This window comes from Medicago sativa, chromosome 3 (genome assembly GCF_051527215.1).
Source record: "Medicago sativa cultivar Bolivia chromosome 3, Bolivia_mono, whole genome shotgun sequence".
Lineage (NCBI taxonomy): Eukaryota > Viridiplantae > Streptophyta > Magnoliopsida > Fabales > Fabaceae > Medicago > Medicago sativa.
Window position 1 is genome coordinate 70,084,975 of NC_140751.1, and position 15,841 is coordinate 70,100,815.

The window sequence follows — 15,841 nt, forward strand, 5'->3', positions numbered from 1 at the left end:
ATTTTTTATTTATGTAATGTTGGTTAGTCTATTTTCTTAGCTTTTTTTTATTGCTTTATGTGTATATGATTGACTATTTTTTCTATCGGAATGATAATAATGTGATAAAGTAGGCTTCCATTTTTTCTTTTGTTGCATCCGCGATGCTAGATAAGCATATGAAAATAAAGATAATACTTAAATAATATATTTTATAAATCTTTGATTTTTTTTTATTTGGATCTTATTTATGTATATTAATGAAGTTTCCAAATCAATAAAAATATTTCGGTGATTGTTATTAAAACAGACTATGACAATCATTTGTTTGTTTCACTAATTTTAACTACCTTTTTCTTTCTTCATATTCCATAAACTATTTACCACTCTCTCACTCAATACTATATTAACACAAAATTTAAATTAATAAATTGATGAGTAACAAGTTTTCTAATTTCTCATTATCCTATTCACTTTAACAAGCCAAAATATAAAAATTAAGTTAATAAAAAATTGGTACCCTAAATGATAGACTAAAAACATAGGACCATAAATCGGTATAAAATTCCACTAAGTAAAAGTTTGATAGAAAATTTTAAAAGAAGTCATTATATTAGCGCATGAATTGCATTTTCAATAAATGTGAGAGAAAAAGAGACAACCACCAAATATGAATCAAATTCTAACATCCTATTTTAATCCATTTTATGAGCAATATTTTAATGAAGTTTGAAGTAATGCTCTTTGCATTACTTTAGTTTAAAAAATAATACTTCACCAAAAAAAAAAAGTTTAAAAAATAATAATAATAAGCGATACCAAGATAAAAAGCAAAACATCTTGCAACTGCAGTCGAGATCCATAAAAAAAAGTTCTTAGAAAATTAGAAAATTGCTCTTCTCCCAACAAAAAACACTCACTCCCATACAAACGGACCAAAATACCCCCATCACACGTGACTTAAGTCATACAGATGTTAAACCCAACATGACTTAAGTCACGTTCGCTACATTGGTACATCCCATGTGAGTTAACTCACGTAAAGTATAACCCAACTTATAACCTCATCATGAGTTAACTCATGTAGGTTATACTTCAGTTTACGAACGTGAGTTAACTCATATAGACGGTATTTTTGTCAGTTTATATGGGAGTGAGTGTTTTTAGTTAGGAGAATAACAATTTTCATATAATTAATTACACTATTAGGACAAAATATGAATTGTCATACACCTCTTAAAACTTATGAAATATTAATAAGACCCACTAAAAATAATTTTAATTATCCTTAAAATATTTAAACAAGTATGAATTCATATAGTTTCTAAACAACCCTCCTATATTTAATACTAGTTTGAAACCCGTGCCATGCACGGGAAATTAGTGCAGAATTTTTAACATTATTTTAATTTTTGTTGATAATATTTATTACAAAAAAAAAGTTAAGTACATGTCAAAATGTATGTATATATCTTATAAATAAAGGGAATACACATATCTTTGAAGTGATTTTTTCATTCCATCGTTTCCCTTCATTTAAATTACTTTATCATTTTGGGCTTAAGACTTCGAAGGTTTACCTGAGTTAGAGTAGACCTCAAGGCTCAATATTTGTTAGTGGAGGTACTTAAAGATCACCCATCAAATAGACCATCACATAGACAGCGAAAGTTAAACACACGACCTTGCGTGTAGAGCTGTCAAAATGGGCTAGCCCGTATGGACCGGCCCGTTAACCCCGATTAATTATAGGGTTTGTACCTTTAATTTTGAGCCCAAATTTTTAAAGGGCATTTTAGCCCGTCCTAAAAAATCCGGTACCCGTTAGGGCTACCCCTATGAGGCGTGAGTAGCCCTCATAACAAACAAAATCATAGGTATTATAAAAGTAATAAACAATTATATTTACCGGTTTTGATGCTTATAATTTTAAAGATCGGATATATAAATATCTATAACCATAACATACGTAATTTATTTAAAATTGCTTTCCATGCTGTTTTAGTTTGCGACTTTTGTACATAAATGTTTACAAATTTTTTTGTGGTAGGAATTATTTATACATATTAAAAAAAATGTAAGAAATTTTATAGGAGTATTTTTTAGTACTATTTTAATTTAAAAAAAAAATTAATACGGGCTGACCCGTTTAGCCCGCAGCCTGATAAAGGCCGAAGCCCGTCAGATTAGAACACTATGAAAGGTTTAGTCCCTTTCATAGTCCCTATAAAATAAAAAGGTTTAAAAAAAATTAATTTTGATGCTTATATTTTCTAGTCCCTATAAAATAGCGACCTTGTAAGTTTAGTCCCTACTTAATTTTAATAGCATTTTTAGTCCCTATAAAAAAAATTTACTTATAATTTTAGTCCCTGCTAAAACAAAGTTTGATTAATTATCCTTAAACTCTTAAATTTTTGAACGATTTTTTTGAGACAAGATTAGAACACTATGAAAGGTTCGTTTACTAAAATTTAGAATTTTCTGACATGAAATGAATTAAATATGAATTTTTTAAAACGACAAAAGTTAAAGATAAAAAGTAATAAAATCTGGATGTAGAAATCAAATTTTGCGATAATTTTTTGCGGACGAACTTTTAGTAATGTTCTAAACATGTCTGTAAAAAATTGTTCAAAAATTTAAGAGTTTAAGCATATATTAAACAAATTTGAATTGAGTAGGGACTAATACTCAGTGCAGAAAAACAAAATTAGAGACTAAAAATGCTATTAAATTTAAGTAGGGACTAAACTTACAAGGTCGCTATTTTATAGGGACTAGAAACATAATTAACCCTATTTTTAGTAATTGATTACAATTACAAAATTAATAAATTTCCATGGTCAAAGTGACTAAAAACGTTTGACTTAAAAAAGGGGTTACAAATTTATTTATTTTTTGAAGGAACAAATTTATTTATTGATTGATATTGATTTACGGTGAAATAATCAATATAACAATTGAATCATTATAACATTATAAATTAATTGCAGTTTGACCTAAAACAATTCCACATGTACTTGTGATAACAGAGAAGCGATAAAGAATGCTCCAAACCGTGTGTGTCTATATATAGTGTATAGATTACCGATCCCATTCTCATGTTCTCCACCAAGAATTTGCTTTTTAGGGTTTTTGCACTGTTAGCAACTTCTCACCCACCTCTCTGTTTGTTTTTTCTTTTTACTTTTTCTTTGTTTTTTTTATTCATTCTCATGAAATCATTAGTCTATGAACTCTTTTTTATTACTAAATTAGAATAAACAACCTAAAAATTTTGTTTGTTTCGATGGTCAAAATCTTTATTCAAAGATTAACCCTTATACCGATTTTAAATTATAGTACCTTTGATTTGAAACACACTTTGATATGACTTTAGGGTTGTATATTTTATAAGCTTAGCATTTACAGAACACATAACATCTGAATTATCGACATTGAAAAAATTGCTTTGATTGAGGTTAATAGTATTATTCTTTTTGTTGATTATTTCAAATCACAGAATGATGCAAATACCAAACATTTGATATCACGTATTATATCATATCTCTATTTCCCTTTCTTTTTTTGTTACTTTTCTATGTAACTAAAGTTTATTGAAATGTATAGGTGTTCTTAAAACTTTATTTGTAAGATGGCACCATGTTTCAGCTCAACGAAGAAAACGAAAAGGGAGACCACAACGGGGCCAAACTGGCTTGAGCTTCCTAGAGACATCACATCAAACATTCTTCAAAGGCTTGGTGTGGTCGAAATTTTGATGAATGCACGCAATGTGTGTCCTTATTGGTGGCGCATTTGCAAGGATCCTCTCATGTGGCGCACCATTCACATGAGCAACAATGAAACTTCCCCCTACCCTGATATGAATTTGGTAATGATTTGTGGTTATGCTGTTCACCAAAGCTGCGGTCACTTGGAAGACATTCAGATTGAGTCTTTATGCAATGATGATCTCCTTCCGTACATAGCTAGTTGGTAATATTATTTTCCTTTTCCTCACTTTCAAGTCTTGAAAAATTACTTATTCATTTATTTATGATGTAATACTATATAATGATGGCTACACAATGCTGAATGATGTTTACAAACTCTTGTTGCTGTTAGTTTTTAGTCATATCGATCATGTTCTGTAATGCGTCTCATTTTTTATTTTATTTAACATAATAGCATGTATACATCCGAACCAAGAACTCAATCTTTCTTCTGCTACAACTTTTTTTTCATATGTTTTGCATTCTTATGAAGTGAAGAACTTGGCGGCAGTTATATTTATCTATGTATTTTGTAGTGCTGATTTTTCAAAAATGTATTTTATTCTTTTTATCAATCATTTTCCCTTTCATTATTTTTTATTCGAATCTTACAGTGGAAGTCACCTACGACGCATGCAACTTACAAAATGCCGAAATATTTTGCACAAACAAATTAGTGAAGTTGCAAACAAATTTCCATTGCTAGAGGAGCTGGACATTTCATTTAGCAACCTATGTAAGGATTCCCTTGAAGTCATTGGTCGGAGTTGCCCACTTTTGAAATCATTAAAATTTAGCAGAATGTTCAGCAAGGACATCGTGTTGAATGATGACGCTTTTGCTATTGCAAAAACCATGCCTAAGCTATGCCATCTTTCGATGTTTGGAAACTTGCTCACTAATGTCGGGTTGCATGCCATTCTTGATGGTTGCCCCCTTCTTGAGTCTCTTTTCTTCCAAGATTGTATTCATCTTGATTTGAGTGGAAGTTTGGGGAAAAAGTGTCGTGATCAGATCAAAGAATTTGCACTTCCAACTTGTTTAGATGAAGATTCTGATAATATAAATGAAGATGAAGATTCTTTTTATTTGAGAAGTGTAATGGAAGATCAAAATTTGGATTATTCATTCATTTCAAGGGTCATTCAAGAATGTACCATTAGATCAGCAATTAGATCAGCAATTAGGGAAGTATTGGCAGAACCATTAATTAGGGAAGTATTGGCAGAACCATTAAGGACCATTTGGACGCATGTTAAGACACATTATAAGAAATCAACTTAGGATTGCAGTTAGGACATCATTTACAACATAGTATGAAGCCATTGGTCAATGTTTCCCTCTTTTGAAATCAATGAAATTTACCAAGATGGTGATGCATTTCCAATTGCAAAAAAATGCCTAAGCTAAGAGGGAAACTCTCACTAATGTTGGGTTGCTTGCCATTCTTGATGCATGCCCTCTTCTTTAATTTCTTAATTTCAAATGAAAGTTGTTAATGATGCTGATTATTCTTGTTAATAAAATCTATGTGGCAGTGCATATGCATACTATGATTCTGATTATTTTCTCTGGCTAAATAGTTAGTTTTAATGCTATCTATATAATAAATTTGATGCATTCTATGTGATAGTCTAGAGTTTGATTTTGATTATTATTTGCTCTATCTAGATAATTTTCTTCCAAATGAAAATGGAAATTTGGATGGTTGTCCTTGAAGAGACTCAAACGTTAATGATTTGTTTTTAAATGAGGTGCACTTAAATTTTCCAATAACTTTGTACACATGCTAACCCACTTGTGCTGGCTTAGCAGCATTGGATTGGAACCTTAGTTAGAGTGTGCTTATCTCAAGGTCTCTCGTTTGCAATGAACTTTGGACCAACTTCCTTGACTGGTTCGCTCTCATAACCTTCTTCTTTCCCTCATCTTCTTTCAATATTTGTTCGTTCTCGACCACGAGTTGAATACGATCACACTTAGATAGGTTATGAGCAAAAATATTTCAATTGTGATAGAAATCGGGTAATTTCTCATAGTCTGCCTCCAGATTCAATGCAAATCCTTTCCTCTCAACCATGATATCATAAAACATTATCTTTTATATATCCATATCCACAATAATTCTTGCATAGTGAGCAAAGGTTCGATTTCTTGTACCACGACACTAGCAATTTCAAGTAGGGTTCTTTGTCTCTATTATTAAGTCCCATATAAATTTAAAGAGGGGAATTGAAATTAACAAAATCCCATACCAAGAGACATCAATTTACATTGACCTAATGACTTCCGTACAGAACCGATAACTTATTAGACATGTCCCTAACTGTCAAGGGTTTATCACCATTATTCATCAATAAAATATCATGCAGATTACATCTATAGTCATCCATGCCCTTTTCATACTCTTCTTGTGTGATCTTGATGCAAACCGAATCACCTTTGATTGCTGGTTGAGGGAGTTGACTTAGTTGCACATCACAAGCGTTAGTTAGTGTTTGAGAAAAAGATTAATGAGGTAATTAGACAAGGATTGCATTTGGTTTATGGAAGGAGATGAAGAAATGCACAGTCGGGGGCAGATGGTCGTAAAAGATAGTTGCGAAGAAATAATTGCTACTTAATCACTTAACCCTCATGCAAACACCAAGAAGCACGATCAAAGATTGCAGCATGTATAAGGAAATTCAAAACACCAATGTAAGACAATCCATTATGGAATGAAAAAAATCAGCCGAGATTTTTTTTTTGTTACAGACCACAAAAAAAAACGGGGTAATAGTCAATTTGGTCCCTGAAATTGTAATGAATAGTCAAAATAGTCCTTCAATGTATCAAAACTTCAAAGTAGTCCCTGATTGTGCATTTTGTTAGTCAAAATAGTCCTTAACGTTAAAATATTTCATTAATATTGTCAGATTAGTCCTCCAATATACTTACTTATTGTCATATTAGTCCTTATAAGTACATGTTTATTGTCATTTTAGTCCCTATATGAAAAGAGTTATTGTGAATATTGAGAGGTTATTTTAGTGTCAAATACTATTTTGACTAACATAATGCACAATCAGAGACTATTTTGAAATTTTGATACAATGGAGGACTAAAATGACTAATCATTACATATTTAGGGACTAAAGTGACTATTACCCAAAAAAAAAACGGCTGATTTTTTATGATGGTTTGTCTTAAAAAATCCAATTTTGACTCAAAAAAATTCAATCAAAATTCTACTATTAAAGTATAAAAGATCTAGAAAAAATCACTACAGGAAAAGAGATAGATGGTTTGTGACCGTTAAAATGATGGATTGCGACGGTACTAAGGGTCGCAGATGGTCATCTGCGACGGTTCTCCAACAGTCACGGAAATTGGTGTCGCTACAACATTTTGCGATGGTTCAGGAAGCAGTTGTTACAACGGTCGTAATGGGTATTGCAACGGTTTGTAACGGTCGTAAAACACATTTTTTTTGTTTGAAAGGGGTGTTTCGACAGTTTGGAATAGTCGCAATTCACTAAAAATATTTTTAAAAAACATCTTGCAATAGTTTGGAATTGTCGCTATTTGTTGAATTTATTAAAAAAAATCAGTTTTTTCATGAATGTTTAATAGAATTTTTCAGTAATCATATTTTTATGATAAAACTAAATTAATTCATAATAAAAAATATGAACTAAAATATGAATTTTATATTTATATAAAATGATTCAATAAAACATAAACAGGTGATACAATAAGGTTTCATGATGAGTTCCTAACATAAAAATTTAATCAATTAGGTTGATGATCTCTAACGAGGAAGTTGTTTTGATAACTAGAGATGAGTAGACTTCAAAGAATATTGAAGTAGATAAAATAGTCACAAGGAGGTGGTTTTGAATTGTGACCCTTTAAAAATTAAACTTGTAACTTAAAAGTGATTCTCAAGTTTTGGACTTGAAAATGTTAAGTTAGTAAACTGACTTCAGAACGTTTTGAAGTAGTTTTGCAAAGACAGTTTAAATATATGAGTTTTTGTGTTTGTAGTGTATACTGAAAATAAAGAGTATAGGGAAGAGAAGAAGAACACACAAAGATTTATAGTGGTTCACCCAATGTGTGCTAGTCCACTCCTCAAAATCTTGTGAGAGTTTCCACTATGATGCTTGAAATAACCTCTCAAATCTCGCACCTTACAATCTTGTTCACCTGAACAATTACAACAATTGTATTCTCTAAGCCTCAGCAGGCTTGCACCTTCTTGCTAAGTTACCCACTTACAACTTCTGCTCAAACTAACACTTTAGTACCCTCTAAAGTTAGATGAGACTTTACAATTTGTTTGGAGTTTGAATGATTGAAATCATACAAGAGAAGAAGAATGGAGGGGGAAGTTATCTTTAACAAGATAAGAGAGAATTGATTTACACTTTAAGAGACAATTTGAAATCTCAGTGATGATCAATTTTAATGCTAAAGCTTCACAACAATGTTCTTGTTGTTTCTCCTTTTGCTTTGCAATGGTGCAAGTAATGTTGAGCCTTTCACTTACATTTATAGAACTCTTAGGCTCTTGTAGCCGTTAGAGGGTGACCAATGGTCTTGTGTCATGTGTCCTAGGCCCCATTAGCTTTTACTTGAAAATCTGGGTGAACATTCTGAACTTCAGAATGTTGTTGTGTTCTTGAGGATACATCATAATGTTGTTGCGTTCTTGATGATTTTCATCTAGGTTCATCATGATATTCATCTGGGTTCATCATGTATGAATGAAGACATGAGTTTTGGGGTTTATCATATGCATTTCATATGATTTTCTGGGAATTATCCATAAGTAGTGGCTTTTCCACTAACATCAGAATGTTGCTGGATAATGCCTTTTCAGATTTGTCTTGGAAACTGTGCAGGAGAGATGAAAGTAGATTCTGTTTTCTTTATGCTCATGCTTTGAGAGATTGTGTGGTCCATGTACAGTACCAACTCACATACTTGTCTAACTCTGATTGAGTGAAACAAGATTTCTTTTTTGTTTTTGCTTTTTGCTTTTCACCTACTGTACTGTTCATAAAGCATGTGCTGAGCTGAACATTCTGATCTTCAGAATGTTCCTTTTGTTTCACTTAGAATGATTTGTAAGACTACAATTTGATGTAATCAAATTTTAATAGTGAAACAACAATGAAGAGCAGTGATTGTAACATCTAGGATGATATTCCCTTTTGGAATATTCTTAGTACTTCAATGTTCATAGTCTTAAATGAACATTGAATATCCTTTTTGACATTAACCTTGTAAATGTCTTTATTGCTTGATTGATCCATGCAAATGTATTCTCCTGGACATTTATTCATGTCACGTGTGACTTGCAAGTTCTTGATAATGTTCTTGAGTTTCTGGGCTTGTATAAGAACAACCTTCTGAACTCTACTTGAACATTCTGATCAACTCTCTGAGCAACATTCTGAACTAACTTTCTGAACTCAGAGTTAGTTCATGAATTCAAATGTCCTTTGATTTCTCGTATCTTGGTATGATTAAACCTTGTTCTTGTTTTAGTAAAACACTAAACAGCACAAGTTAAATACCAAGAAATTAATCAAAGTCCATTGATTCCATAATCATCAAGGTTTATTATCTTTAAAATTAATTTGGAATTTTGCCTCAACAATCTCCCCCTTTTTGAAGATGATAAACCTATGATTTAGGATTATGGATTTTGATTATATATGAAGAGTTTCACTGCTTTGAAAATTTGTTTTAATGCTCCCCCTCATATTTATAATTCATTATAAAAATTATTTTTCTTAACAATTATTTTTCTCTTTTTATAATTTTTATTAATATCTTCCGGCGCAAGTAACCTATGACGCATACGACTTGAAAGAATGAGTCTTCACAAAGAATTTTATGAAGTTGTTAAGAAGCTTTCACTATTAGAAGAGCTTTCACTATTAGAGGAGGTTGATGTTTCCCTTAGCTGCATATCTAATGATTCTCTTGAAAGCATTGGTCGAGGTTGCCCTCTTTTAAAATCATTGAAATTTAAAAAGAAGTGTTGTGAAAATATCAAATGTGATGAAGATGCCTTTGCTATTGCAAACACCATGCCTAAGCTACGCCTTCTTATGATTTTTGGAAACTCACTCACTAATGTTGGGTTGCTTTCCATTCTTGATGCATGCCCTCTTCTTGAAGATCTTGATTTGCGAGAATGTCTTGATCTTGGTTTGAGTGGAAGATTGGGTAAAAGGTGTCAAGATCAGATCATATACTTACGGCTTTCAAATTACGATGTAGATGGCACTTGGTATGATCATGATAATTCTTGTCAACGAAGTCAAAGTACGATGCATGCTCATTCTGATCTTATGATCTGGATATGTTATGTGGAGCTCCCTAATACTAGATATTATGATGTTGATGATAATGATAATGATAATGATAATTATTATTATTGTCCAAGTCTATGTGACAGTCTAGAGTATGATTTTGATTATTTACTCTATCTAGATGAAAATGAAAATTTGGATGGTTCATCTCATGATTATGCTTGAAGAGTCTCAAATGTTAATGATATTTTTAAATGAAGCGCACTTCAATTTTCAAAGGACCTTGTACACATGCTTGGTCGACATGCTTTGTTAATCAGATAGTTTATATTTTCTTGTATTTGTTGCTAAATGAATCCCAATGTTGTTTTTGTTTATGCTCTATTTTGAAAATGTTATAGTACTTGGTAACTTTCCAAATTCGAGCAACTTTTATGTAAATCAATCAGAGTCTCGATGCCACTTATCATGATGGTAAAATCTTCTAACAAGCAGCTATGGATTAAGATTGGGTGATTTGAGTTTTGGTAACTTTTGTGACTTTGTTTTAATCTCTCTCTTAATCAATTAATTTCACTCATCAAAATAATTTATTTTAATCATTTATTTATCAGTTAAATACACTAAAGTTATCAAAATTACCAAACAGTTAAGTTAGCTAACCCATTCCCCTTGTGTTACACTTAGAAGTTACAAACATGGATAATGTAAAGGATCGCGATGCCACCGATTTAGGTATTTTGTTTTGGAGTACGTAGTTATGTCTTGTTACTAAGTTTATGTGATTGTTTTGCTACATGTGCATTATTATATAGCCATGGCCCATGAGGTCCTTAACCTTGACTTGGATGTAGTTGAGATGATGTAATCTCAAATAGGAACAACTTTAAAACAAAATGCCAAAGTAGAGTCATGTACATCAAAATCTAACAACGTATCCAGACATAACACATCTTTTAGTTATGGCCATAAAAGAAGAGAGAAAAAAAATATACAAAATTTATTATTTAAATTATATCAGAATTAAGAAGAAAAAACCATATATGCTGAAAACTATTACCTCATCCCACCTAAAACATGCACACGCTTGTGAGCCAACAACTTAAAAGGGTCGTAGTACATAATTTTACAACATGAATCAATCAGACCGGAATCGCTTGGAAAGTTATTTCAAGTAATAAACGATCTTGACCGTTAATCTGAAATCAGACATTTCAGATTACACAATAACAAAATTAACTTTAAACGATCTTGTCTGTTCATTTGATATTGGACGGTTGAGATCAGTAATTGCGTCAACACCAAATCAAAATCTGAATTGAACATGACCCACAAACAATGAAAATCTATAAAACTTTGTGACCTTTGAGAAAAGGTAAATGGGAGATATCTACACACAAGCAAACTTCATCTCAGCTCCTATTTCTATTTACAACTTCAACTCCCTCACATCTAACCTTTAGCACTCTAGCAAGAATCATGTCAAAAACTAAAGTTATTTTGAGGTTCTCATCATCATGTTTTAACTAACATACATAGAGATAATCATCATCCTCAAACTCTGAAACTCCTAGCATTGCCAAAGCCAAGTGACTTTTCATCTCGTTTTTCGGTTGTTGTAATTGAGAATAGCAATCGATCACGCACCCATTTCCAAGAAAACTTGACTTTTTTCTTTTGGAGACAACAGGTTCTTCTTCACCTTTCAGTATGGCAATAATCTCATGTATGCTAGGTCTTCTAGATTCTTCATTTGTCACACAAGCAGCTGCAGCTTCAATCATTCTACCGATTTGATTTGAGAATCTCAAATTGCACTTCAGTTGAGGATCGAGCAACTCTTCAATGGCTCCTTTCCCCTTTTGTAAATATGGTTTAGCCTGCAAATCAATGTGTCAACAAAACCATGTCAGTTTGATAATGTTGTTGTCAAACAAACTTAGTGCAGCTTTCAAACTACAGCCACAAATATGATCATATATAAACCCCAAATAAACTTTGGTGAAATTTTGATAAATGATAGTACTATAAAGGGAACACTTCCATTAATTATGGATACTGCAATGCACACAACTAAATTCCGCATTAATTTAATTTATCTGTCTAAAATGAAACTCTTTATCTAGGTTTTACATTGTTCTGTGATTAAGCAGCAATAAACTAAGGTAAATTAAATTTGATTGCTTTAATGTACTATCTCAGAATGGAGTAGATCACTAGATTGTACAAAACTTATTTGCTAACTTGGTTATTATCAACCAAAAGCCTCAAAAACAATAAATTTGACAGTGATACAATCAGGAATTATAGCCGTTTCGCGAAGTGTTAACTCACCCATAAGACTAGATTCTCCTCTCCCGGAGACCTTTTTGTTTCAATAGGTTTCCGTCCAGTAATGAGTTCCAATAAAACCACTCCAAAAGCATAAACATCAGTCTTATCGGATACTTTCCCGTGTTGGAAGTACTCAGGGGCCAAATATCTGTGAGCACAGGAAAGTTATAGAAAACTTAATTCCAGTGATTACAATGTGTAAGCAAAAAATACAAATAGGCATCAATTTTATAGAATCAACATGAAGGGATTAAGTTTGTACCCAAATGTTCCTTTGACAGTTTTGCAAAGGAAAGGAACTGAAGGTGCAGAAGTCCATGTAGCTAATCCGAAATCACATAACTACAAACATAAACAAAACCAATCAGAACGAGTTGTGTGGACTCCTCATGATACAGTTTCCACAGAAATGAACTAAAAGCTATGAAGCACTTGTACCAGACATGAGACATGACACTAACACATCGACACCAATAACAATTTGAGAGAATGAAATAGTTGAATATAACCACATGTGTTGGTGTCGTGTTGGTGTTAGACATGTGACACGACTTCCATCCTAACTGTCGATACTACTTAGACTACAAAGTCTGCAATTGATTTGGACGAAATATCTCACCTTTGGAGCCTTTTTAGAAGAAAGAAGAATGTTAGAGGGCTTAATGTCTCTATGAACAACACATCTTTCAGTTCCATTATGCAGATAAGCCATAGCTTCTGCAATCCCAACTGCAACCTTGTACCTAACAGACCAAGGGAGTGTTGAACTACCCTTCCCACCTTTCTTCCTCCCTGTAAAAAAACATAACCAGAATCAGTAAAACTCATCAGTTTCAAATTCAAAAACGTCAACAAACCCGAGAAGAAAAATCCAATAAGTGATTAGTACCATGCAAGTGGCGTTCCAAGCTTCCTCCTGAGACATACTTGTACACCAAAAACAAACCTTCCTCGGGGTCAATACAAAAACCAACAAGAGGAACAATATTTGGACTATGAAGAGAACTAGCAATCATCAATTCTCTACAAAAGGCCTTCGCAGATTCCTTATCTTCCTTGTCCAACTGCTTAATTGCAACAGCAGTTCTCATAAGCCCAACTCTTCCCCTAAAAACACAGCTCAATGCACCTCTCCCCAACACCCTACCTACACACACCATCACACAAAAATAATAATAAATAAATAAATCATTATCGCACACAAACGAACCACCAATAATAAACTTTGATTGGTGTATGTTTAGTTGTTATCGAATATAATTGATTCTGTCTCCATAATTGATTCTAAATTGAAGCTAGAATCTTAAGCTTTTGCATCTACAAATTGATTTTTAGCCTCCAATTATGGTCAACTCATTTTCAACTTGTATCAATTTTACAAAATCAATTTTGTCTACGCAGAACCAAACACACCCTAAAACTATAACATAACTAAAATCAAGTCACTTTTAACCAGAATCAATTTCACAAAATCAACTTATCAAAATCATTTTTTGTCAACCTAAAACCAAACACACCCTAAAACTAGAACATAACCAGAATCAATTTCACAAAACCAACTCATTCAAAATCAAATTTTTATCACCACAGAATCAAAAACACAAACTAGAACATAACATTATAACACAAAGAAACATAAAAATGGTACCTTTAGAGAAATTCCTAGTAGCATACACAATCTCACCATAGCTAAACCTAATCAAAGAATGAGCAACAGGAGAAATAGTCTTCTCCAAAGACTCAATTCTCCTCAACTTCAACTCCTTAACAAGAGATTCACTAACCCCATTATCCAAATTCACCATCAAAACAGTTGCAGCAGTTGAAGAATTCAAATTCAAACTTTCCAACTCAACTTGAGAACAGAAACTAAACCTGAAACTAGAATGAACAGATTGTGGCTCTGCATTGTTCATCAATTCTGCTCCACACCCACCAGACTCAGCTAACAACCATGCTTTGTTGTGTTCTGAAGTTGTTGTTTTGTGACCATTTTCATCGTTTTTGTGGGTTTTTCTTGATGGGTTTTTAACACCAACACATGAAAAACCGAATTCAAAGATCATTTTTCGCAGAAAGTGTCGAAATTTGAGGTTAGTTTTGGTTTTGTTGTGGTGGTTTGTGAGAGCTAGAGAAGATGGTGATGAATGTGTGTTGGAAATGTTAGTGTTGGTTTCTATGGTGAAACTCATTATGAAAGTATAGATCCCAACACAATGCACAGAAATCTAGGAAATAGAAAAGGAAAGAGAAAGTACACACACTTGAGTTGAGAGAGAGAGAGAGAGAGAGAGAGTTTTATGGAGTACTGATAAAGGGGAAGGTGCTTTACTTGGGGATGGGATTTGCTGCTGTAGCATAATCCCCAAGTTTCACGCTGTAGTAGCAAACGACGTCGTTTCAACTTTTTTAAATCCCTTATATTTTATAGTTTCTACTACTGTCCAAAAAGTACAAGACTTTTTTGTCCACTGTTACAGCTGCATCTAATTACATAATAGCCTTTACAAATAACATGTGCAAAATGCTACATCTTTCAATTCTTCAAATAACATGATAGCTACATGTCTGCGTTTTGCTACAACTTTTTTCATTTTTTTTTTTTTTTGAAACAGCATATATTAATAGAAAAACCAATGCACAAGAAGTGCAAAAGGCCACTGTTACAACTCTTTAGTCGTCTACGATTTTGTAATCCAGGCTTAAACCCCTTTGCTTGTGTCTCATATTCTTTTGTTACTGTTGACATCACCTTCATCATCGGCATTCGTTTGTTCAAGTAATCATTTCTAACTCCAAAACCACATTTCTTACCATATTCAACCCAAAATTGCCAAGTCATATCTACGCTATCAAATTCTAAACCAACACTCGGTTTCGCATTAAGTGCCATTGTTTTCCAAATCTACCATGTACAATATAAACGTAAATCAAAGTTACAAACATATCAAAGCTACAAATAATAACAAATATGCCAGGAAAGATGCTATATACATGTTAAATATTAAGAACTCTCAATCATTCTGTCAAAAAAAAAAAAAAGAACTCAATCATTTACACAAAATGAAATGTCAATATTAATTTCTTAAAGCACAATCAGTTCAAAAAAGAAAAATGGTTCATTTGTCAAAAAAAAAAAAAAAGGTTTTTAAGGGTTTTTTTACATATTTCGGAAAAGTAAATAATACAAGAAATTACAACAAAACAATGGCAAAGAGGATAGAAAGTGAAGAGAATAAAGGAAAGAGGTACCGATTTGAGAATGGAAATGGAATCGAGCAATTTTTCTTCTGTGTTGTACCCACTGGCGCCAAACTTTCCCCCCAAATATGTTTTTCCTCTGTTATGTACTAGACTAGAAGACAGCATGTTGGCTTTGTGGAGTGACTTTATAATACTTTTTTTAAAAAAATTATTTCCCAAAAGTTGAAACGACGTCGTTTGCTACTACAGCGTGAA

At 32.5% G+C, this 15,841-nt stretch overlaps 1 protein-coding gene and 1 pseudogene across 1 annotated transcript; one reads left to right on the forward strand and one right to left on the reverse strand.

Moving 5' to 3' along the window:
• The first annotated feature begins 3,597 nt into the window (after window positions 1–3,597).
• On the forward strand, window positions 3,598–10,493 carry LOC146939678 (uncharacterized; annotated as a pseudogene).
• Window positions 10,494–11,373: 880 nt separating this feature from the next.
• Window positions 11,374–14,707, reverse strand: LOC146939679 (putative serine/threonine-protein kinase PBL7). Its single transcript, XM_085753236.1, has 6 exons — window positions 14,031–14,707; window positions 13,272–13,529; window positions 13,002–13,174; window positions 12,645–12,724; window positions 12,383–12,530; window positions 11,374–11,928 (listed from the first exon to the last, which is right to left on the reverse strand). The coding sequence occupies exons 1-6, from the start codon at window positions 14,572–14,574 to the stop codon at window positions 11,575–11,577; spliced, it is 1,557 nt and encodes a 518-aa protein (XP_085609362.1). The 5' UTR covers window positions 14,575–14,707; the 3' UTR covers window positions 11,374–11,574.
• Between the last annotated feature and the right edge of the window lie 1,134 nt (window positions 14,708–15,841).

Coding starts and splice junctions, on each gene's coding strand:
- LOC146939679 (XM_085753236.1), bottom strand. CDS start 14,574: ATGAGTTTCACCATAGAAACCAACACTAACATTTCCAACACACATTCA. Junction 13,175..13,271: donor CTTGGAACGCCACTTGCATG/GTACTAATCACT, acceptor GTTTTTTTACAG/GGAGGAAGAAAGGTGGGAAG. Junction 12,531..12,644: donor ACTGTCAAAGGAACATTTGG/GTACAAACTTAA, acceptor CTGTGCTCACAG/ATATTTGGCCCCTGAGTACT.